General features: G+C 45.8%; 1 protein-coding gene across 1 annotated transcript; it reads right to left on the reverse strand.

Moving 5' to 3' along the window:
- Positions 1-15081: 15081 nt before the first annotated feature.
- On the reverse strand, positions 15082-20372 carry TMEM213 (transmembrane protein 213). Its single transcript, XM_032275863.1, has 3 exons — positions 19681-20372; positions 16459-16530; positions 15082-15356 (listed from the first exon to the last, which is right to left on the reverse strand). Exons 1-3 carry the CDS (start codon positions 19760-19762, stop codon positions 15187-15189), a joined length of 324 nt encoding a protein of 107 aa, XP_032131754.1. The 5' UTR covers positions 19763-20372; the 3' UTR covers positions 15082-15186.
- Positions 20373-25579: the final 5207 nt, after the last annotated feature.

Genomic DNA, 25579 nt, shown 5'->3' on the forward strand with positions numbered 1-25579 from the left:
TTAAGAACTTTTTTTGGGGCCGGGCGCGGTGGCTCAAGCCTGTAATCCCAGCACTTTGGGAGGCCGAGGCGGGTGGATCACTAGGTCAAGAGATCAAGACCATCCTGGTCAACATGGTGAAACCCCGTCTCTATTAAAAATACAAAAAATTAGCTGGGCATGGTGGTGCGTGCCTGTAATCCCAGCTACTCAGGAGGCTGAGGCAGGAGAATTGCCTGAACCCAGGAGGCGGAGGTTGCGGTGAGCCGAGATCGCGCCATTGCACTCCAGCCTGGGTAACGAGCAAAACTCCGTCTCAAAAAAAAAAAAAAAAAGAACTTTTTCTTTACATTCATAATTTGGCTGTCTATTTGGCACAAGAGGCCCAACTTTGGGCCTGTCTCAGCTTGTGACATGTCTTCCTCACCAATCTTAATCATTTCTAGCTTTTGATTTAGAATGAAGGACATAGGACTCTTCCTGTCACATGAGCACTTAGAGGCCATTGTAGGATTGTTAATTGGCCTAATTTGAATATTGTTGTGTCTCAGGAATAGGGAGGCCCCAAAAGAGGGAGAGAGATCAGGGAACGGCCAGTTGGTGGAGCAGTGAGAACACACACGACATTTATTGATTCAGTTCATTGTCTTATATGGGTGAGGTTTGTGATACCACAAATTATAGTAGTAATATCAAAGATCACTCATAATAGATCACCATGACAGGTGTAATAATAATGCAAAAGTTGGAAATGTTGCAAGATTACCAAAATGTGGCACAGAGACCCAGGAGCATGTGCTGTTGAAAAAATGGCGCCAATGTGCTCTACAGGGTTGCCACAAATCTTCAATTTGTAAAAAAAGTGTAGTGTCTGTCCAGAAATCTTCAATTTGTAGAAAACTACAATATCTATGAAGTGCATTAAAGCAAAGTACAATAGAATGAGGTGTGCTTATGTGTACCTAGAGATAAAGATTTATATAATTTTTTCTGCATATCATTTCCTTGGATGGATCTACCATAATTGTTCCGCTAATGTTAAACATATGGTTGTTTTTAATGTTTTGCTATTATAAATAATGGGGTGCTATCTCTGTATCTCTGTATAAATTGTCTAGATCTCATATTATTTCTTTTTTTGTTTTTTTTTTTTTGAGACGGAGTTTCACTCATGTTACCCAGGCTGGAGTGCAATGGCGCGATCTCGGCTCACTGCAACCTCCGCCTCCCGGGTTCAGGCAATTCTCCTGCCTCAGCCTCCTGAGTAGCTGGGATTACAGGCACGCACCACCATGCCCAGCTAATTTTTTGTATTTTTAGTAGAGACGGAGTTTCTCCATGTTGGTCAGGCTGGTCTCAAACTCCTGACCTCAGGTGATCTGCAGGCCTTGGCCTCCCAAAGTGCTGAGATTACAGGCATGAGCCATGGTGCCTGGCCAGTGTCATATTATTTCTTTAGAATAAATTCCTGGAGGTAAAATTACTGAAGCAGTTGGCCTGAATAGATTGAAAGGATTTTATTCCAAAATATCGATTATATTTCAGAAATCCTGGTTAAACTTATTTCCCTAAAAAAAATGTATATCCCGCCGGGCGCGGTGGCTCAAGCCTGTAATCCCAGCACTTTGGGAGGCCGAGGCGGGTGGATCACGAGGTCAAGAGATCGAGACCATCCTGGTCAACACGGTGAAACCCCGTCTCTACTAAAAATACAAAAAATTAGCTGGGCATGGTGGCACGTGCCTGTAATTCCAGCTACTCAGGAGGCTGAGGCAGGAGAATTGCCTGAACCCAGGAGGTGGAGGTTGCGGTGAGCCGAGATCGCGCCATTGCACTCCAGCCTGGGTAACAAGAGCGAAACTCCGTCTAAAAAAAAAAAAAAAAAAAAAATGTGTATCCCTAATGTTCATGTTTGACAATACATCTAACTGTACCTTCACCAGCATTAGGACTACTGTATATACTTTTTAGCATTTTATAATTTGGCCAATTAAAAAATTCTAATGAGTTTTCATAGTTATCATTTGTAGCTATATAATATCCCAAGTCATACTATTTTGCCATTACCTTATTATTTGATATTTAATTTCTTTTCCCAATATATTGCATTATCTAGAATAGCAAATTATTAGAAACAACTATTATTTTTCTAGATTATCTCTCTAGCTTTTAGCTTTTTTTCCTTTGAGTTATTTTTCTATTAGGCAAATTATTAAAATTAGGTCATAAGATGTGCACATTTTCAGTATATAGGATTTTAAGAGAATCCTTTATAATGTGTTGACTGTCATTCACTGGTCACCGAATAGAGACAGACCATCTTTCTTGAGGTGTGGCTAAATGGGTATGGGTGTGTGGGTGTGTGTGTGTGTGTGTGTGTGTGTGAGAGAGAGAGAGAGAGAGAGAGAGAAGAGAAGATGGAACTTGACTTCTAATGTTACTTTGAACTCAGAGTCTGTGACTCACTATATTGTCCCAGTATCTAAAGCAGTCTTGCAGATGAGGCTTTAAAGCAGAGAATTTCTAGCCTGGAGAGGATCGGCTACTTTAAAAAACATCCATGCTGAGCTGCTTAACCTGATGTGACTTTGACCAACTCCTATTATCTCCTTGGGTTTCATGGAAAGCCACAGATACAAGTAAAAAATAAATTATGTGACCAACATGAAATGTTCAGCTGAACATCTCTGGGTAAAAAATTAAAATGTCATCACCCTTAGATAATCATTAAGGTCTGATTTGCCTTACATGCAAATTCCTCCCATCATGCAGATCATATGCAGATTACCCCTGGCCAACACCCCCTCACCTATGTCCCCACCCCAGGGCTTTTCAAAGGGAGTCACCTGCCCTTACCCTCAGGAAGTTGGGAGGTGAGAGGTTTGTTTGCCCCTGTGATTTGGCTGCATTTCATGTGGTCTTCATCCAGAGATGGATTGGAAAGCTGCCATCCCTGGACGCAGACTGGAGATGCTGGGAGATTATGGGAGGTTTTATTTGTCTCTGGGAAAATGTAGCTCTTGCAGTGATGTATCAAGTCTATGAAAACTATTTTTAACTGTTAAAAGCCATTTTAAAGATCTGGGCGTGGTGGCTCACACCTGTAATCCCAGCACTTTGGGAGGCTGAGGTGAGTAGATCACCTGAAGTCAGGAGTTCGAGACCAGCCTGGCCAACATGATGAAACCCTGTCCCTACTAAAAAAAAAAATACAAAAAATTAGCTGGGTGTGGTGGTATGCACCTGTAATCCTAGCTACTCAGGAGGCTGAGGCAGGAGAATCGCCTGAACCCAGGAGGCAGAGGAGGTTGCGGTGAGCCGAGATCATGCCATTGCACTCCAGCCTGGGTGACAGAGCAAGACTCAAAGAGAAAAAAAAAGTCATTTAAAAATTATTAAAACTCCTGCCTACCTGGCATGTACATTCTAGTGTAAACCTCTAGGGCACAGTGCTAGAGGTTTTTCTCTCCAGCTTGGTGTGTGACACAGCTGTCTTCTACCCTTCTAACCTGGTTGTGTTGTTTGTTCTCACTGCTAGACAGACTTTCAGAATGGAGTGATAGTATCTGCATTTTAGTTCATTTCTGGGAAAAACACACTGTGGTTTCATACAGAGTTCCAAAAAAGTCAATAACAGGGTTGCCATCTTGAACACATTTTCTTCCTTTGTATCTCCCCAAATCTGGCGTGATGCCAGCCTATCTAAGGCTGAAAATTTATTTTTAATTTTAATAACCCAGCCTCAGGTATAAAGGTAAAAAATCTACCCACGGGTATATAGTAAGAGGGAGGACATTTTGTTATTTAATCCAGCTAAAATGCACACTCCCTAGAATTTTATTCATAACTATCTTCTTAAAAACCATGTTAGGCTGGGCACGGTGGCTCACGCCTGTAATCCCAGCACTTTGGGAGGCTGAGGTGGGCGAATAACCTGAGACCAGGAGTTCAAGATCAGCCTGGCCAACATGGCAAAACCCTGTCTCCACTATAAATAAATAAAAAAATAAATAAGCCAGCCAGCGTGGTGGCAGGTGCCTATAATCCCAGCTACTTGGGAGGCTGAATCAGGAGAATCGCTTGAACCCGGGAGGCGGAGGTTGCAGTGAGCTGAGATTGTGCCACTACACTCCAGCCTGGGCAACAGAGGAAGACCCCATCTCAAAAAAAAAAAAAAAAAAATGTTAAAAGTAATATGCTAACTATGATGCAAATTGATAGCAATGTTGTCTTTAGATTCAAAATAAAATTGGATTCAAGGCCGGGCGCGGTGGCTCAAGCCTGTAATCCCAGCACTGTGGGAGGCCGAGGCGGGTGGATCACGAGGTCAAGAGATCGAGACAATGCTGGTCAACATGGTGAAACCCCGTCTCTACTAAAAATACAAAAAATTAGCTGGGCATGGTGGCGCGTGCCTGTAATCCCAGCGACTCAGGAGGCTGGGGGAGGAGAATTGCCTGAACCCGGGAGGCGGAGGTTGCGGTGAGCCGAGATCGCGCCATTGCACTCCAGCCTGGGTAATAAGAGCAAAACTCCGTCTCAAAAAAAAAAAAAAAAAAATTGGATTCAATAAATTGCATTTCATATCTAACCATGGGAATACCGTGCATATTATTTTTAGGTGAAACATAAACATGACTGATGTCTATCATGAAATAGCAAGGTAGAAAGAAACAATGAAAAGTCAATTTCCATTTCTGGGTCCACTGAATGAAAGATCCTTATGTCAATTTGAGATGTGTCATCCCATAGTACTGAGTTTAATTAAGCTGTTTCTGCTGTGACAGTGATACTGCATCTGGCAATATTTTCCAGGAAAATCCAAACACAGGCCCATGAATGAACAGGTGAGGATTTTCATCCCAGTGTGATATGAAGTGAGACTTGGAGGCGGCTGAGGAGTCGGTCTGCCAGAGAACAGAGAAATGAACTGTGGTGAGCTCACATGATAGAACCCTCTGCAGCCACTGGAAGCTCTTGACCATAGGCACATAGCAGCCTAAGGAGATCTTGGAAATATTACTACTCAGTGAAAACACTGAGAAGCAGCATGAGTGCCAATGTAAATGCAAACAACTGAACTTATTATAACACTTCACATTTCACAAGACACATACAGGGGCTCATATGGTTGCCTTGGGGAAATAGCCATAGAAGTATGAGAGAGGAGGATGGGAATAAAAGAGATTAAAGAGTGAAATGAGGCCGGGCGCGGTCATTCCAACACTTTGGGAGGCCAAGGCGGGTGGATTGCTTGAGTTCAAGAGTTTGAGACCAGCCTGGCCAACCTGGTGAAAACCTGTCTCTACTAAAAATACAAAAATTAGCCAGGTGTGGTGGCGGGTGCTTGTAATACCAGCTACCTGAGAGGCCGAGGCAGGAGAATCCCTTGAACTCGGGAGGCAGAGGTTGCAGTGAGCTGAGATCATGCCACTACACTGCTCTCAGCCTAGGTGACAGAGGGAGTCTCCATCTCTTTTTTTTCTCTTTTTTTTTTTTTTTTCCGAGAGAAAGGAAGAAAAAGAATTAAAAAAAAAAAAAAGAGAAAAAGAATACAGGAAAGGAAGAAAGAGGAAGAGGAAGAGGGAGAGAGAACAGGGGTGTTGCTTTATTGCCCGGGCTAGAATGCAGTCTAAAACTGGGTATGCCTGTAATTGTGTTTAATAATAGAGACATAAAAAAAAAAGAGGGAATAAAATAATTAACAAGCAGCCAACCAATATTTCATTTAAACCTGTAAATACGTGTGATGTAGTACTGATAAGAGTGTATATTTTGTGTATTTAAAGTGGAGAGTTCTATGAATGTTAATTAAGTCTACTTGTTCCAGATCTGAGTTCAAGTCCTGGATATCGATGTTAACATTCTGTCTCATTGATCTATCTAATATTGATGTTGAAGTCTCCCGCTATTATTGTGTGGGGGTCCAAGTCTCTTTGTAAGTCTTATATATCTGGGTATTTCTGTATTGGGTGCATATATGTTTAGGATCTTTAGCTCTTCTTGTTACATTGATCCTTTTATCTTTATGTAATATCCTTCTTTGCTTCTTTTGATCTTTATTGCTTTGAAATCTATTTTATCAGCAAAAATTGCAACTCCTGCTTTCTATTTATTTATTTTAGCTCTCCATTTGGTTGGTAAATTTTTCACCATCCCTTTGTTTTGAGTCTTTATGTATCCTTGCATGTGAGATGGATCTGGATGTAGCATACCAATGGGTCTTGGAGTTGAGATGGAGTCTCCATCTCAAAAAAAAAAAAAAAAGTGAAATGAGGGGTCCTTACAGACACCAGTGGTGACAGGGTGACAGGAACTAAGAGGAATAATAAACTAGAGTGTCTGTCCAGACATCAGAAAGCTGGGGTTAGATGAATAAAACTTCATGTGAAAAAGAGCTGGGCCTATGGGAAGTAGCCATAGGAGAATGAGAGGGGGGATGGGAATAAAAGGGGTTAAAGAGTGAAATGAGGCCGGACGCAGTGGCTCACGCAGGTGATCCCAGCATTTTGGGAGGCTGGCGCTGGGATGTCATACATTTTGTATGCATGTCATATATTTTTCCAGAATAGATGAGAATAGTTTTCTTAAGAGTAAATGAGCCACTTCTAATTGATCGTGATTCTACGAAGGGACTTGATAAATGAATTTAGGTGTTACAGTTTGCTCTTAGTACGTAAGATACAGAAGTTATCCTTCTACCAGTACGTTTTGTTGTTGTTGTTGTTTTAAATTTAAGGGATTTGATGCATAAATATCCCCTTTTCTAGAGTGGGTACTAAGACTCTGAGATGCTCTTAACAGTTGTTTTTTTTTTTTTTTTTTTTAAAAAAAACAGATTTTCTATTTAGAGCAGTTTTAGGTTCACAGCAGAACTGAGCAGAAAGTACGGAGTTCTCATCTGTCCCCTGTTGCCAGTGCACAGCTCCTCACTGTCAACACCCCCACCAGCCTGGCACATTTGCTGTAGCTGATGAGCCGCATTGCCACATCAGTATCATCCAGAGTCCAGAGTTTGCATTAGAGCTCACTCTTGGTGCTGTACATGTGGGTTTGGGCAAATGTAGGACACGTACCCGGCATTATAATGTCCGAGTAGTTCTGCTGCCCTCGAAATCCTCCGTGCTGTGCTTATTCATCCCTCCCTCCCCACAAACCCCTGGGAGTCCCTGATCTTTTGACTGCCTCCATAGTTTTGCCTTTTCCAGGATGTCTTAAGAGTTGGAATCATTCAGTGTGAAGGCTTTGCAGTTTGGCTTTTTTTCACTCAGTAATATGCAAATAAATATCCTCCATGTCTTTTCTTTTTTTTTTTTTTTGAGACTGAGTCTCACTCTATTACTCATTCTAGAGTGCAGGGGTACAAACACAGCTCACTGCAGCCTCAACCTCCCAGGCTCAAGGGATACTGCAGCCTCAACCTCCCAGGCTCAAGGGATCCTCCTGCCTCAGCCTCCTGAGTAGCTGGGACTATGGCCATGACTACAGGCATGTACCACCATGCCTGGCTAATTTTTCCCTTTTTTTTGTAGAGATGAGGGGGGGAGTCTTGCTGTGTTGCCTGGGGTGGTCTCGAACTCCTGGGTTCAAGTAATCCCAAAGTGCTGGGATTACAGGTGTGAGCCACTGAGCCCGGCTCTCCATGTCTTTTCATGGCTTGATAATTTAATTATTCTCTGCATTTCATATATTTTTTATAATAATACAAATTTAGGAAAGAAGCCATTTGCTCAACCAATGAAAAGAGAGAGAAATTTGCTTGTTTTTAAATGACCATTTTGGTCCTGATTTTTTCTTGATAGAGATGAACATGTCATGAAAGAAATGTGAGAATTGTACTTTGGTCCTATCTGTGTTAGTAGGAAAAAGATATGTGCTGCTATGTACACTGAAATTGCACACGAAGTGCAATTTCACATCAATTGCACTCAGGATGGGAAACTGAAACACCACATTTGCAGCCTGTGGGATGGGATTGTCATCTGCACTAGGCTCGTTCATCAATGGCTCTTGATCAGTCTGGCCCTGACATTGATTATGGTTTGGAATCAACTTTTTAAAACTTGAGTCTTTGTTTTTATCACAGTTTGAACAACACATATGCAAATATGCCATGTAGCGAGTGTGCTTTGTACCAGTTAAGCATGTAATGGAAGCCAAGTGTTAGACCTTTTTTTGTTTTTTTTTTGAGACAGAGTCTTGCTCTGTCACCCAGGCTGTGGCACGATCTCAGCTCACTGCAACCTCTACCTCCTGGGTTCAAGCGATTCTCCTGCCTCAGACTCCTGAGTAGCTGGGATTACAGATGTGCATCACCATGCTCGGCTAAATTTTGTGTTTTTAGTAGAGACGGGGTTTCACCATTTTGGCCAGGCTGGTCTGGAACTCCTGACCTCAGGTGATTCACCTGCCTCGACCTCCCAAAGTGCTGGGATTATAGGCATGAGCCACCATGCCTAGCTAGTGTTAGATTTTACGTTCAGTTTCCTTTTTCCTTAGGAACTGCTATGCACATTGCAAAGGGTGCCTCTTCCTTAAGGAAACTGAGTTGTTATGAACAACATGGGCTTCTGTTGGAGGGCTTTCTGGATCCCAGCGGGCAGCAGCATGGTTGCCTTGCATGCTTGAGTTTTACACACCCATGCATCCTGAAGCCAAGTACACCCACCCCTCACACACTTGGCATTGCACTTCCTGCTGCGGTCCTGACTCAGGCAGGGGTGGAATTGGCTATAGGTTGTGCGCAGGGAAGGGAAGTGAGCTCAGGGATCCCCAGAGCATGACCAAGACAAAGCACTGGGGCGTATGTGTATGTGTGCATGTGCGGTGTGGGTTTATGAGAGGGGTTTACTGGGAGGGGGTTTCCTGCTGCCCCAGGACTTGGATGAGAGTCCTGGATTTCCCACCCCGGCCCCCCCCCAGCTCTCACATAGGTTAGCTCCGTTTGGATGGGTAGAGCACCTTTGTGCCATGCACATGATGTGCCTGGAACCTGGCCTGGCATCACTCACCTCCAGCTGCATCTCCCAGGCCGGGTTTCCACCTCCTGCTCGTCCTAGGGATGCGACCCGGAACTGTTAGAGGCTGTATTATAATGTGTTTGGTCAGGTCTTTAAATGTAAGGGGAAGAGGGTGGATGAAATCATTTATGCTGAGGATCTGTAGTTTTTATAAGCCAAGGTTAAGGTCTAGTTGAGAAGAGGGCTCAAAAAAACGCCTGGCTAGAGTTTGCTCAAGGAGGGTGTGTGTGTGTGTGTGTGTCTGTGTGTCTATTCAGAGAGCAGGCAACTTGACTTCAAAGACCAATCCCAGTAAGCCAACCAGGAGTAAGGGGCCTCAGAGGAGGAGGGGAAGTGAGGGCAGGCCCAGGTTCATGCGACCTTAAATGTAGACAGTTAAGGAGAGGCTGTCTTTAAAAAAAAAATGCAAAATTAGGAATACAGTGTTAGACTGAGGGCCTCAGAGGGGCTCATTCAAGGAAGGGGGCCCGAAGTTTAACCTTCTGTAGGTTCACAGCAGATCTGCCTCTGGGAAAGGGTACACAGGGTCCAGGCCATATGAACAGCAAAAATGAAGGCCAAGGAGGATAGAGTGTTTAGGGAACGGAAAACTTTTCCAACCCGGTTTGCATGAAGGTAAAGCTAGAGAAATGTCTGGAGATCCAATTACAGAGCTCTTCTGGCTCCACCTGAGTAAAAATCCTATTCTGTCAGCTGTGCAGAGCCACAGAAGGATTTTGGAGGGGGGTGATTTGATTGCTTATTTATGTATTAGATCACTCTCAAAGAAGTGAGGAGGAGGGGCTGGAGCCAGGTAAGGCAGGAAGCAGATGCCAGGCCGAGGGTGTTTACAGACACTCCTACCACATGGCGAGGAAGATCCCCCATAGATAATAACTTCAGAACAGATGCCGGGGTTCAGATAGAGCAGGTTCTTCATCAAAAACATCTAGATTAATATTTCCCCAAGTTTAAAAACATGCTTCTGTGTATTTTTGTGGAAATGAGGCCTCCCATAGACAGAATATTTATGTCCCCCTAAAATTCATGTTAAATCCTAGTGCCCAAGCTGACGGTATTTGGAGGTGGAGGCTTTAGGAGGTGATTAGGTCATAAGGGTGGAGCCCTCACAATTGGGATTAGTGCCCTTGTAGAAGGGGCTCCAGAGAACTCCTTTGCCCTCTTTCCACCCTGTGAGGACGCAATGAGAAGCCCGCTGTCCATGAACCAAGAAGTGGACCCTCCTCAGAAACCAACCAGGCTGGCACCCTGATTTCAGACTTCCAGCCTCCAGAACCATGAGAAATAGATGTCTGTGGTGTAGAAGCCACGCAGTCTATGATAATTTGTTACAGCAGTCCAAACTGATAAGACAAAGCCTAAGCTATCCTGAGACTTGTTTTTGATTAATTCTTTTCTGTTTTGCTTCATATGTTTTAGAGACAATGTCTTGCCATGTTGCCCAGGCTGGAGTGCAGTGTCTACTCACAGGCACGTTCATTGGGCACTGCACCCTCGAAGCAATTAATCGCTGGCCCCAAGCCATCCTCCCTCCTCAGATTCCACAGTAGCTGGGACCATAGATGTGTATCACTGGGTCCAGCTGATTAACCTTGCATGCTGTAACATTTAGTTGTTAATAAAAAATTGCATATTTGTTTTGTTTGCCTTAGGTGTCATGCATATAAAAAAGAATAAGTTTTTAAATGATGATTTTAATTTTATTTAATTAATTAACTTTTTGAGACAGAGCCCCACTCTGTTGCCCAGGCTGGAGTGCAGTGGCCTGATCTCGGCTCATGCAACCTCCACCTCCCAGGTTCAAGCGATTCTCCTACCTCAGCCTCCCAAGTAGATGGGATTACAGGCATCTACCACCACATCCACATCCGGCTAAATTTTTGCATTTTTAGTAGAGATGGGGTTTCAACTTGTTGGCCAGACTGGTCTTGAACTCCTGACCCCAGGTGATCCACCCAGCTCAGCCTCCCAAAGTGCTGGGATTACAGGCGTGAGTCATCGCACCTAGCCACTAAATGACGATTTTTAAAGACAGATAATTATGCCACATCTTAATATTTAATACTTTATTTCTACATATGACATTTTGATACAGACATGCCCTGTATCATATTGACTCTGTGTTACATAAACTGTAGCTGTGTTGAGGGCAGTGTCCGCTGCTAAAGGCAAAGTTTTAAAATGAAAAGTTCATCTACCATTAGGCAAGTCTTGTTGCTTTAAGTTAGAAAGTTTTATTAGATCCCTGGAAGTTGATGCCTGCTTTTCCTCTCAAATTTTATTCATTTTTTTTTCTTTTTGAGACAAGATCTCACTCTCACCCCGGCAGGTATGCAGTGGTGAGATCATAGCTCACTGCAGGCTCAACCTCCTGGGCTCAAATGATCCTCCCACCTCAGCCTCCCAAGGAGCTGGGACTACAGGCATGTGCTATCAGGCCCAGATAATTTTTTTTGTATTTTCTGTAGAGATGGGGTTTTGCCATGTTGCCCAGGCTGGTCTCAAATTCCTGAGCTCAAGCAATCCTCCCGACTTGGCCTCCCAAAGTGCTGGAATTTCAGGCGTGAGCCACCACATCCAGCCCAGATTATCTTTTTTAACTTATTGACAGGTAAATATCTGGTCTGCTATAATCAAGAAATTTCCTGTTGAGGCTAAATCTGAGAGGTAGCATCTTGGAAGTAGAACCAGCAGACTCTATAACCATTTTTCTTTACAGTCTCAAGGAAAAGAGTGGCTCTATTGGTTCATTCTGCCCTTCCGCCTGTGCAGATGAAAGAAAAGCAATTGACAAAATGCCTACATTTTAATGTGAGATGGCAGAGACTCCACATACTTCACTTCAAGGTAGTCTAAGAATCTACGGGGTTCCCCAGACTGGAGGGCATCTCAGACACCAGCTGGTGCCCTGACCCTTCACTTTATAAATCAGAAAAAAAAAAAAAAAAAAAAAAAAAAAAACCTACCACAAGGTTTAATGTATGTCACAAGAGCCAAGCTGCTTCAGGTTGGAAGAACAGTGGGCTCCATGCCCACCCCGATTCCATGAAGTGACTGAAATGGCCCCATGGACTTTTGCAGCTCAGCTTGAAACAGCTCATTTGGTCCAATTCTTCTATTTTTCACTTATAAAATTGGTGCCCAGTGAGATAAAGTGACTTATTTCTGTTTGAATTGAACAGAAATAAATCTTAATTTCCCTTTTCAAAAAGATAACTCTCACTGCTATGTCACACACTGTTATATTTTTTAAATGTTTGCAGGTGTTAAAGCATGCTCCTTAATGAATCTTTTCATCTCTTGGGAAATAAACCATCACATATTGTGGAAATTCTTCCTTTGAATTTCTAAAATCATGGAACATATACTCATATGGTATATCCACAAAAGGCACCAGGTATTATGCAGACACTTTTGTTTCTTTCAGACAGGGTCTCACTGTGTCGCCTAGGCTGGAATACAGTGGCACAAACATGGCTCACTGCACCCTTGAACTCCCTAGCTCAAGTGATCTGCCTTCCTCAGCCTCCTGAGTAGCTGGGACTATCAGTGTGCACCACCAAGCCTGGCTAATGTTTTTATTTATTTATTTTTATTATTTTTTTTTATAAAGATGGGGTTTCACCATGATGGCCAGGCTGGTTTTGAACTCCTGACCTCAGGTGATCCACCCACCTCGGCCTCTCAAAGTGCTAGGATTACAGGCATGAGCCACCAAGCTTGGCCTGTTTTTATTTTTTTGTGGAGACAGAGTCTCACTATGTTGCCCAGGCTCAGACACCTCTATATACATGATCATTTAACACTTTGGAACAAGAAATTCATCCCATTGTACTGATTCAACATCCGAGATTCAGAAATTATGTTGTTGTTTTTTTTTTTTGGAAGACTACAAGATGAACCAGGCAATCTCTTCAGCTCCTGTTGTCAGGGAAATTTACTTAGATTTTCTGAAAGAGCAGTTGAGCAGCTCTGAGTCATTTGCCTCTTCAAGAGATTGTTTCTGTTTCAGAGGGCTTTCATTTTTCTTTTTTGTATTTTGACTATTTAGAGTTTATCTGATCTAAATACATGTTTTCTCACAGAGGGCAGAAATTGCTTCATAATTAGTCATTTTTGTCCTTTCTTTCTTCTGATAAACCTGCCTTCTCCTCCTCTGCAAGAGTTCACGGTGATGTGCAAGGTCCACTCTTCACGCTAAGTGACAGTGACTGTAATTTGCTGAGAAAGCAGTGACCAAACCGTTGGATCCTTCAGAGGCTGGTTATTTCAACCATCTGGAGAAAAATGGAGGCTCCTAATGCAGAGGGAGGATCTTAAGTCATCTAGAGCAAAGACTCATTTGTTCATTCATTCATTCTCCCATGCACTCGTTGGACAAACTTGAATAGTGTATTATGCCCCAGAGGCGTGAAGAAGGATAAACTATGGAGAGTCCCATTCACATGTCAGGGTAGAGGAGAAGTGCTCTAAGGGCTCCAGGTCACCCAAGGATGACTGGGAAGGCTCCAGGCAGATCAAGCTTTCGAACTGGGCTTGGAGGAAGGTCCTTGATTCTCGAGGTGGAGTTGGGAGGCAGCCATCCCAGCAAAGAAAATGACAGCAGAGAAGCTGGAGACACCGGAATGAGGAGTGGACCAGTCAGAGTCCTTATTCCTGGATGTGCTGGGAGACAGTTGGAGTCCTACAAAGACTTGAATGCCGTGCCGAGAAGTTTTAGTCCTTAGGAGCTACTGACTGTTGTCAGCAGAGGGTGACAGCACCTATCCTGGTAGCTGCCCATGGGGAATGGTGAGCTGGGGAGGAAGATCCTCAAGGCCGTGAGGACAGAATGCAATACCCCTGATGTGGTCTAGGGAAAGGCGGTGAAGGCCAGAACTAGGGCGCCGGTGGGGAGGATGGGTGGGCAGGAGAGCCGTGGAAGGCAGGGGGAAGCCAGAAGGAGAGCTGGAGAAGGACCTGAGGTGGGGGTGAAGATGGTGGGAGTGTCAAGGGGATTCTCACATTTTTATTTTTAACTTTAAAATTTTTTTAAGGCCGGGCGCGGTGGCTCAAGCCTGTAATCCCAGCACTTTGGGAGGCCGAGGTGGGTGGATCACGAGGTCAAGAGATCGAGACCATCCTGGTCAACATGGTGACACCCCGTCTCTACTAAAAATACAAAAAATTAGCTGGGCATGGTGGCACGCGCCTGTAATCCCAGCTACTCAGGAGGCTGAGGCAGGAGAATTGCCTGACCCCAGGAGACGGAGGTTGCGGTGAGCTGAGATTGGGCCATTGCACTCCAGCCTGGGTAACAAGAGCGAAACTCCGTCTCAAAAAAAAAAATTTTAATAGAGACAAAGTCTCACCATCTTGCCTAGGCTGGTCTCAATTTCCTGGGCTAAAGTGATCCTCCTGTCTCAGTCTCCCAAAGTGCTGGGATTACAGGAATGAGCCACCATGCCCGACCGATCCTCACATTCTTTTATTTATTTATTTGTTTGATATAGAGTCTCGCTGTGTCACCAGGCTGGAGCACAATGGCGCGATCTCGGCTCACTGCAACCTCTGCCCCCCAGGTTCAAGCGATTCTCCCACCTCAGCCTCCCAAGTAGCTGGGATTACAGGCGTGCACCACCACGCCTGGCTAATTTTTGTATTATTAGTAGAGATGGGGTTTCACCATGTTGGCCAAATTGGTCTCAAACTCCTGACCTTGAGTGATCTGCCCGCCTCAGCCTCCCAAAGTGCTGGGGTTACAGGCATGAGCCACCGTATCTGACCAGTTCTTATATTGAAATGACAGTTAAGACTCAAGCCAGGTACAGAAGCAGATGACCCGGTTTTGGTGAGAAGGTTATGTGTTTGTTTCTGAACATGTTGATGATGAGACTAAGTCTTATGTTTCTTGTGCACCTCCCTTGGCACCTAGAAGAAAGGTTAAAGCAGGGCAATTTCCAGAGGGACGATCTTAAGACAGGAGCCATCTGGGCACAGAAGCCCCAGAGGCCCTTGGGAGCGAGGTGCGAGGGCAGCATTGGCTTGCCTTATGTGCTTCTCCTACTCTTTCTTCTTTTCCTTTTAAAAGTAACTGAAGCCTAAAGGTGAAAATGACTTTTAAACAGTAGAAACTATGTTAGCCCTACTCCCCTCCCCCATTAGCCCGACTGGTGGCGATCACCGTTTTGTGCACCGAGCCTGGATCTCACGCTTGCAAGTCCTTGGGCTCATCCGGAGTCAGCTTCATCAGTTTGTCCACACAGAGCAGGATGAGAGTGAGGAACCAGAGGCTCCAGCCAACTGCCGCCGCGATCCAGCCGTACTCGTCCACCCCTGCGCGGCAGCACCGGGCTGCCTGTGGGCAGAAGTCCACATCTGGTGGGGAAGGGAGAGCAAGGATGACTGCAGGCCCCGCCAGCCCTGCCCAGGCTTCTCTACCGTGAATATTCACAGAGCAATCGACCCGGGCCTCCTACCTGCCGTGCACTGTGCTGAGTGCTTTTACACGTTAGCTCATGCCTTCCTCACAAAGCGATAGGTGCGATTTTTATTCTCGTTTCACATGAAGAGACTAAGGCTGTAACTTGGCTGAGGTCACAAGATGGCAGAAGGAGAACTCAAACCCAAGTCTGCAAGACTCCAAAGCCATACTCTTAACCTCTATGTGTTATTCCCTATTATCCTTCCTTGCTTGTTTTTTTTTTTTTTTTCTTTTTGAGACAGAGTCTCACTGTCACACAGGCTGGAGTACAATGGCACGATCTCAGCTCACTGCAACCTCCGCCTCCTGGGTTCAAGCGATTCTCCTGTCTCAGCCTCCCTGGTAGTGGGTGCTACAGGCGCACGCCACCACACCCAGCTAATTTTTTGGTATTTTTAGTAGAGATGGGGTTTCACCATATTGGTCAGGCTGGTCTCAAACTCTTGATCCTAGGTGATCCACCTGCTTCGGCTTCCCAAAGTGCTGGGATTACAGGCGTGAGCCACTGTGCCCAGCGGCAAAACTTTCTATTAGCTAGACATGCATAATAGTGGTTGGTCTATGAATTACTGCGCTCCCTGTGGCTAGAGGTACATGAAGAGGAAGAACATGCACAGAAGAAGAAGAAATATGCATGCCAAGGGTACCAAAACCAAGCCCTTGCATTGGATAGAAGTTGGACTCGATTTTTTTGTGGCCTTTTCACCTCCAAACTTCTTTAAGCATTTGAACCTAGGTCATCGTTAGCTGCTGACCTGGGATGGGTCATTAAAGCCATCTGTGCAAAAAATCATGCACCCAGATGGGGACTGGAGCCAAGAAAGCTTTTTAGACCTGCTCTGCAAATAGATCTGGGACAAACCACACTGGTGCACAGGAAGGCCAGGCAGGCCCTTGGTCACTTGGCATCAATCAACGGAAAGTGGGGAGGCCTTTGTTTCCCTCCCAGGCTGAGGGCCAGTTCTAGGGTTAGAGCGGTCAGCAGGAGAAGCTTACTGAGGCACTGTTCCAGGGTCCCCGGGTCTGGGCGGTGGGCGGTCAAGGCTGAGCTGTTGCTGCCACTCGCTTCTGGAAGAAAAGACAGGAGATAGTCTCAGGCACTAGCGAAAGCCATTCCCAGTCATAGATTTTGAAATCTTTTTTGGAAATCAGTAGTGAGCATTATGAAAGTATTATAAAAGCTCCCGTGTGGGCATATTGAGGCTTTATGCAACAAAGCTAACTCCCTGTTATGGGCTGAATTATGTTCCCCTCTCCCCAGATTCATATCTTGAAGTTCTAACCCACAATGTGATTGTATTTGGAGATGGAACCTTCGAAGAGGTAGTTAAGCTTAAGTGAGGTCCTATGGGTGGGCCCGAATCCAAAATGGCAGGTGTCCTTATAAGAAGTGGAAGAGGCCAGGTGCGTGGCTCATGCCTGTAATCCCAGCATTTTGGAAGGCTGAGGTGAGCAGATCACCTGAGGTCAGGAGTTCAAGAACAGCCTGGCCAATGTGGTGAAACCCCGTCTCTACTAAAAATACAAAAATTAGCCAGGCGTGGTGGTGCATGCCTGTATTCCAGGTACTTGAGAGGCTGAGGCAGGAGAATGACTTGAACCTGGGAGTCAGAGGTTGCAGTGAGCTGAGATCGCATCATTGCACTCCAGCCTGGGTGGGTGATGTGAGCAAAACTCTCAAAAAAAAAAAAAAAAAAGAAAGAAGTGGAAGAGACATCAGCATCGCACATGCACAGAGAAAAGTCCACGTGAGGACACAGTGAGAAGTATCTATCTGCAACCCAAGGAGGGAGGCGTCAGGAGAAATCAAACCCTCCAACACTTTGATATTGGACTTCCAGCCTCCAGAATGATGGCTGTCAAAAAAATAAATAAATAAACATCATATACGCAAGCCCAGAGATTGTCAGAATATGCAGCACATAGATTGATTCATGAGCAAGGAGTGGAAAGATAAAAAGGACTTTAGCATGAATTCTTAAAGTTATATTGGCTTCGGGTATGGGATGGGGTTAGAGATCTAAGCCATCCAGGTTCCCTTCCATAACTGACAATAAGGAGAGAGATGACCTCTAAATCCATACTATTCAATAGAGCAGCCACTAGCCACTTGTGGTTGTTCAAAGTTATGAAAATTAAATTCAGTAAAAAAACTCAGCTTCTTGGTTACATTAGACACATGCCAAGGGTTCCATCAGTACGTGTGACTAGTGGCTCCCATACTGATAGCACAACTCAGACATGAGACATTTCCACCCTCAATGGAAGTTCTATTATTAGACAGTGCTAATGCTGATCTGGGTAGATGGGAACCAAGAGATGGATGGGACGAACCTTCCTAGAAATTATATTGCTGTTCAGCCTGCTTCTTTGGGAATGCAAAAAGAAAAAAAAAAAAAAAAGGTGGTGGGTGTGGAAACTCTCAAGGTGCCCCTGACTGTGAGTCAGTATGTCCTTCAAAGGTGCTTGTCACACAGCAGGACGAGTTAAGAAACCTGCAGTTTAGCTAAAGCCATGAAATTGCTGCTGAGACTAATTTTATGCCAGCCAACCCCCAAGCCACTCCAATGTCCTGCTTAAAGTATAGCCATGGTCTCGATGCAATCTGTTACTGTAAATTATTTACAGCTAAATGGCTTCGAGCCTGGTCTTTATTTGTTTTGGAGAAACTGATTCCTCGCCATTCTAATTTTCCTTCTGACTCAAATAACTTCCTTGGTCCTGACTTTCACCTCACCTCTACACCTAGAATGGAGATGTCCTCTTCCAAAGTGAGGGGAAAAGACCCTAGTTAGCTGAATGCTTGGATTAGGTTCAAGCTCATGAAATTGTCGTTGTCATAGGTCAAAACTGTTCAAGATCAGCAATCTTCTGTGGTTCAAAGGAAATAGCCCCGGCGAAAATTCCTAAGAATTTAGACATCACCCTCCTCCCTTATAAACAGAGCCAGAAGCGAGGCAGGGACTGGCCCCACTTGGTACAGAAAAAGCTGCCAGGAAGGCCCAATTCAGTGCAGTTAAACTTGGCTTTTGTATTTGAGCCCCCATAGTAAGCAAGGCACTGTCAGGGTAAGTGGAAAGAGACTCAGTGCTCTTATTTGGGGAGGGGTGAAGTTGGAAAATAAAACCAACGTGTTCACCACAGTTGCTGACATTCACTATGTGTCTTCTGTGAGCTATTTCTAGGTTCTTTACGTGCAATTATGTCAATTCCTCTTGACAACAGCCCTGTGAACAAGCACTGTGATTGTCCCCATGAGATAAAGGAGGAAACTGGGCACAGAGAGGGAAAGTAATTTGCTGGAGGTCGCATAGCGAGTGAGTCACGGACACTGGGGTTGAGTTCAGGCTCAGTGGCTCAAGAATGCACGTCTTGAACATCCACGCCAACACCCCTGGCAGTGGTGACAGAAGAGAGTCTGAGGATGACGGGCAGATACAGGACTCTGCGGGGCAGGGTTGGTTTTGAGAAGGGGACTCTTGCAGGGCATAGAGGGCGTTGCAGTGTTCTGAGGTAGCTGAGGACAAGATCAACGCCAGGAGCATGAGATGATAACCAAGGTCCCTCTGCCATGAGCTGCAGAGCCTGGCTGGGAAGGACAGAGCTGGGTACAGATCAGCCTTCCAGCCTCCGTAGGAAAATGAGGAGATAACCCAGCATTTCCAACACCCCTGGAGGCAGGAGGGTGGGACACGGCGGATGGCAGCCCTGTGGCGGTCAGGTTTTGTGAAAGTCACAGCGAAAGTACAGGGGGCAGGGAGGGATGGAGGATTTCGGAATGGGAAGGTCTGACACAAATGTGCACAGGGAGGACCGCAAAGCACAGCAGGCTGGGGAAGGCTGAGAAGGAGCCTTTGGGACACAGCGGGCCAAGAGATGTCGTTTTGGTTTCCTGATAGGTGAAACTACAGCAGAAAACTTTTTCCTTTCTTTGTGGCTAAGGCCAACGGAGGTGGCTGCTCCTGCCCCAGCTGAGGAATTGAGTGTCTGATCTCTGTCTTAGGCAAACCTAAGACCTACCCCATCTCCCCGCTCCCCGAGGCCCACCTCCCACCCTCTGCCTAATCCTCCAGATGAGAAAGTTCTGTTTCCTCCTTCCTTGGTACGGAACCAACCCCGGCCAAGGAATCCTCCCCCTCCCCTTCCTTCCCTCCCACCTCTCTTCCCTCCTTCCCTCCCCCTTCCCAGCCTGGCCACGAATAAAGCTCACCACGCTACCTGCCGAGCAAGCCGAGTGGAAGGAGGCTAAGGCCAGGCTGAGGATCAGGACGGCCCTGGTGGCGGCGGTGAGGCGCTGCATGCTGGAGGCGGTGCCGGGTGCAGGTGAGCCCGTCCTGCGGAGGTCTGCGGAGTCCCGGGTGCAGGTGAGCCCGTCCCGCGGAGGCCTGCGGAGTCCCGGGTGCAGGTGAGCCAAGTCCGACCTGCAGGAGCTGGAAAGCAGCTCTGCCAGAGGTGAACCTGCGCTGGGTGTTTGGGGAAAACGCGATGGGGTGGAGCAAAGGAAACTTGGCCTGTCACACCTTCTCTCACCTCTCTAGAAGGGAAGTCAAACTGTTGGCTGAGGAGGGAAGGGAGGGGCAAGCTATGCCCTTCTCCCCTGAGCACAGATTTTGTCCTTACTGAGAAAAAAGAGGAGGACAAGAGTTATCTGTGCCATGCTGGTTCCTGGGGATGAGCTGGCTGCCGCTCCCATCTGCAGGTGTAGCATGGATGCCCAATACCATTTGGTCCAATATTCACTGAGCAGCTACTGTGGGCATTGACTGCACCATGCTAAAGTTGGGAGACGCCAGCTCTCCAAGTGCTTTCATTACAAACAGGCATCATTCAACCTCAGAGCAGGGTTTGAGGAGTGGCTTGGGAGTGATAAAGCACTGTGGGTTTCAACAGTGGAGGCTGCGTCTGCTGATGGGATGCTTCAAGAGGAAAATGGCATTTGAGGTTGGGCATGGTGGCTCACGCCTGTTATTCCAGCACTTTGGGAGGCTGAGGTGGGTAGATCACGTGAAGTCAGGAGTTCGAGACCAGCCTGGCCAACATGGTGAAACCCCATCTCTAATAAAAATACAAAAATTAGCCAGGTGTGGTGGTGCATGCCTGTAGTCCCAGCTACTCAAATAGCTGGAACCCGGAAGACAGAGGTTGCAGTAAGCCGAGATCATGCCACTGCACTCCAGCCTGGGCAATGTCTGTCTCCAAAAAAGAAAGAAAGAAAGAAAGAAAATAGCATTTGACTGGGCCTTGAAGGATGGCTAGAATTTTGACAGGGGGAGAGGGGAAGATGACATTGTAGGTAGAAGGACAGATGAGCAAAGGCCCGAAGGTAAGGAGGTGTCAGAGGTCCGCTGTGACCACAGCACCCAGAAGCGCAGGTGAGCCAAGGAGGGTGAGGTGGGGAGGCGAGCGGAGGAGAGCCGTGGGCTGAGCTTCTGTGTGCCTGGTGGAGAAGTTTGAAACAAAGTCAGGAATCAAAAGGGAAGGTCCTGTAGAGATTCTGAGCTGAGCAGTAACTTGACTAGAGCTCTGCATTCAGTCTAAAACATTTATTGAATACCCGCCATGTACATACAAGGTCTTGGCCGGGTGCGGTGGCTCACGCTCTAATCCCAGCTCTTTGAGAGGCTGAGGCGGGCACATCATGATGTCAGGAGTTCAAGACCAGCCTGGCCAACATGGTGAAACCCCATTTCTACTAAAAATACAAAAAAATTTGGCTGGGTGTGGTGGTATACGCCTGTAATCCCAGCTACTCAGGAGGCTGAGGCAGGAGAATCGCTTGAACCTGGGAGGCTGAGGTTGCAGTGAACCAAGATCGTGCCATTGCACTCCAGCTTGGGCAACAAGAATGAAACTCTATCTCAAAAAAAAAAAAAAAAAAAAAAGTCTCATCCTGGGCATTGGAGACTGAGATGACCAAGATGCAGCTCTTCCCCTTGAGATCACAGTTCAGCAGGGGCCAAGCCTGGAAGAAAGAAATTTGATGCAGTCTGGCAAGATTCAAATAGGGGTGCCTTCCACCGTGATGGGAATAAAAAGGCGGAAGCGCTGAAATCTGCCTGAGAGGTGAAGGGGAAGGATTCCCAGAGAAAGTTACATTCGGACTGGGTGTTGAAGTTTGTATGTGCAGATTAGAGTTGATGGGCTTTTCAAGTCAAAGGAATAGCACAAATAAAGGCAAGGGAGCTGTCTGTGTGCACACAGCCTGCCACGTGTGGATGTGTTTCTGCACATGTATGGGTCTGGTAAGGGTGAGGGGTGGACTTCAGCTCTGTGGAAAGATGTGGAAGGCATGAGTATGCCCCAAGGGAGGATTTCCTATTGGAGCGTAACAGCCCAGGGGAGGCATGGTTTTTCTAATTTGCTCAAAGATATAAAACAGTGGTGGCCTGTGTTCCTGGATTTGGGGATGGGGCCAAAGTGTTTTAGGAAGGCTGATTTTCAGGCAGAGCGTACAGGTCCAGTTTAGGCATTACCACTAGTTGAACATTAAACAGTTGCGAAGTAGCGGCTGCGTGCCAGGTTCTTGGTGTGGGGACCTGGGGGTAAGAAAGACCACACAGCCCTTGTGCTCAAGGAACTCAAGGTCCCCACAGAGAGGACACTGCTTAATAGAACAAACGCTGTCCTTAATGTTTTCCTCACAAGTAAACCCTGCAGGGAGATTTACAGGTCAGGGCTGATTTATCCAGTGGGTATGAGGGATAGCAGCAATGCATGGAAATCTCCAAGATTTTCAAGGATCTCAAAAATGTTTGAGACCTGAGAAAATGTTCTGGGATCCAAAATTTGAACAACAGATCAGGCATATTGGCACATGGCTGTCATCCCAGCATTTTGGGAGGCCGAGGTGGGAGGATCACTTGAGCCAGGGAGTTCAAGACCAGCCTGGGCAACATAGTAAGACCCTGTGTCTACAAAACAAACAAACAAACAAAACACCAAAAAGCACAAAAATTCAGCCAGGTATGGTAGCGCGCACTTGTAGTCTCAGCTACTCAGGAGGCTGAGGTGGGAGGATCACTTGAGGCCAGGGATGGCACCACTGCACTCCAGTCTGGGTGACAGAGGGAGATCCTGTCCCCAAACAAACCAAAATTTGAACAACAAAAAACTGGGCAAAATGAATAATTGTTTCAAAAGCAGAGTTATATAGTTCATTTGAAATGTTTATACAGAAACGATGTCATGTGGGTTGTTGGGTGCGTTTTGATGTGTTTGACACGAGCAGAGCCTGTCCCTCCTATGGGACCAGAACCTGGGACATACAGATATGTAAGATGGCCTGTCCGGGGTTGCTGTATGGCGGATTGAACAGCATCCACAGCCTAAGCTGAGGTCGTCCTATCAAGTGCTATCAGGGAAGCTTTTCTGGGAAGCAGTGAATGTGGAGGAGGGGGATAATGTGTTGTTCCCTGATTTTATCATTGTTACGTGATGTTATGTGACTATTTTAGATGAGCTGTTTCTAGGAAAAACAGTCTCCTATCTATCTACAGATGGAAGAACTCTGTTATTCCAAAATGGGATAGGCTGGGCCTGGCATGGTGGTTCATGCTTGTTATCCCAGAACTTTGGGAAGTTGAGGCGGGCGGATCACTGGAGGTCAGGAGTTCGAGATCAGCCTGGCCAACATGGTGAAACCCCGTCTCAACTAAAAAAATATACAAAAATATTAGCCAGGTGTGGTGGCTTGGGCCTGTCATCCCAGCTACTTGGGAGGCTGAGGCAGGAGAATCACTTGAACCCGGGAGGTGGAGGTTGCAGTGAGCCGTGATTGCGACATTGCACCCTAGCCTGGGCAACAGAGCGAGACTTCATCTCAAAAACAAAACGAAACAAAACAAAATATGGTGGGTTGGACTGGCCACTGATAACTATTGACCCCAAAGAAAGGGCTGCGTGCGTGTGGCCACTTTTACTTTCCGAGTGTCACCAGTATTCGCTGTTTTTAGTGTTTCCTCATTCATACATTTTGCATCAGGTTTACTTTGGAGGGTGTACCAGGAAGTTGCCTTCCTCAAAACTAGACTTTCTCAAGACTTTTTTTGTTTTTAATGGTTGAGATAGGTGTTTGGTTACACATACTCTTTGAAAAGTTCAGGCTGAAATGTCTGTGGCCAGACGCCGTGGTGGTGGTTGGAGAGGGCTGGCCAAGAGAGTGGGGTTCCAGGGCTCTCATTGGTTCCAGTTTCACCTGTTATCCCTGATAAGATTTCATGTGAAAGAGAAAAGAAGTGGGCAGAGAGTTTCCAGGGCTAAAAGATGGAAAACCTGCAGTCTGTGGGCTGGAATGGCCCCTGCCTATGGGAAGAATATTATACTGTAAGCAGCTTCTCTTGTGATTCTGATAGGCCCCTTTGCCGCCTGTCCATCTCGGAAAAAGACCTCTGGCCTTGAACTTAGGGCTTTCATCCCCAGTTAACCCAGAATCCATTCAGAGGAGAATTGTGGCCCTAACAGCCTGTGCCTGCCAAGCTGCAGCTCCCTCGTAGAGATGGGGTTGATGACTCTTCTTGCTGCTGGCTCTGTCAGGATTCGTTTCTACAAAATAATATCAGGCTCTGGGTGCCTGTGGCACCGAAACATCTAGATGTGGACCTGAGCTGCACTTGGTTTGTGGAGAGTTCACCTCACTCCTTGCCCCTCCGTGATGGGTCTATAACTTGGTGAGAGGGAGAAGTTCCCTTTTAGGAAAACTTGAGAACTACAGCTATTAAGATCATGTCATGGAGTTGATGAAAGTAACGAAGTGAGCAAGGAAGGCCTGGAGTCTACCGCTTGGAATCATTTCTGGACACTTCCCCGGATGATTAATTCAGCTTGTTCAAAATTGCACTGGGAGGAGGTGCAACTAGGGCCCAGACACTCGGAGGTTAACGAAAACGGGGTCCTTCCTCTTGGCGAAAGCAACCTTCCACCTGGGTCCTGTATCATATCCCTTCCATCTTCTCTGGAGTGTATTTCTTAATTTCCAAACATATGGAGGTTTTCTCGTATCTTTTTGTTATTGATTTTTAGCTTAATTGTTAGCTTAACTGTGATCTGCGAATATACTTGGGTGATTTCTATTTTTTTATATTCTCTAAAAGACACCATAGGACCAATTTTTGTCGTTCTCGAATGTGTCATGCCGTTGTGGACTCAGTGTTCTAGGCAGCTCCTTTAGATCAAGGGTACTAATGGTGTGGTTCAGAACATCTACACTTTTTCCTGTCTTTTAAAAATGTGGTCTGATTATTCTATTGAATACTGAGATGATCGTGGGTTTCTTTCTTCCCTGTAGATTTGTCAGCTTTTGCATTAAATATTTGAGGCTGTAATGGAGGTACAAAAATACAGAATTTTGACACCTTCCCGGCAAATTGAAACTTCTTTAAAAAATCATTTTGTAATATCCCTCATCTCTTTATTTTGAGATGGAGTCTCACTCTGTCTCCCAGGCTGGAGTGCAAAGGCGCGATCATGGCTCACTGCAACCTCTGCCTCCCAGGTTCAAGCGATTCTCCCACCTCAGCCTCCCAAATAGCTGGGATTACAGGCATGTGCCACCACGCCCGGCTAATTTTCGTATTTTTAGTAGAGACAGAGGTTTCACCATGTTGGTCAGGGTGGTCTTGAACTCCTGACCTCAGGTGATTCTCTCTGTCTCACTCTCCCAAAGTGCTGGGATTATAGGCATAATCCACCTGCCCAGAACGTTCTTTATCTCTAATAATGCTTTTTGCCATAAACTTTACTTTGTCTGATATTGCCAGAGCTCCTACAGGCTTCTTCTGTTTTGTTCGGCAAGCTAAATCATTTTGCCATCATATTACCTTCAACTTTTCTAAAACCCCGTGCTATGTTTCAGATGCGTACCTTCTAAGAAAATACAGTGTTGAAATTTTTTTAAAAATCCAGTCTGACAATTTTTGTCTTCAATTTGGCCACTTAATCTATTTACATTTGATGTATTTACTGACGTGTTTAGGTTTAAATCTGTCCTTCTGCTGACTGGGCCAGTGACTTATACCTGTAATCCCAACTCTTTGGGAGGTCAAGGTGGGAGGATTTCTTGAGCCCAGGAGTGTGAGATCAGCCTGGGGAACATAGCAAAATGCCGTTGCTACAAAAAATA

This window comes from Sapajus apella, unplaced genomic scaffold (assembly GCF_009761245.1).
Source record: "Sapajus apella isolate SASKATOON/1434 unplaced genomic scaffold, GSC_monkey_1.0 scaffold7, whole genome shotgun sequence".
Lineage (NCBI taxonomy): Eukaryota > Metazoa > Chordata > Mammalia > Primates > Cebidae > Sapajus > Sapajus apella.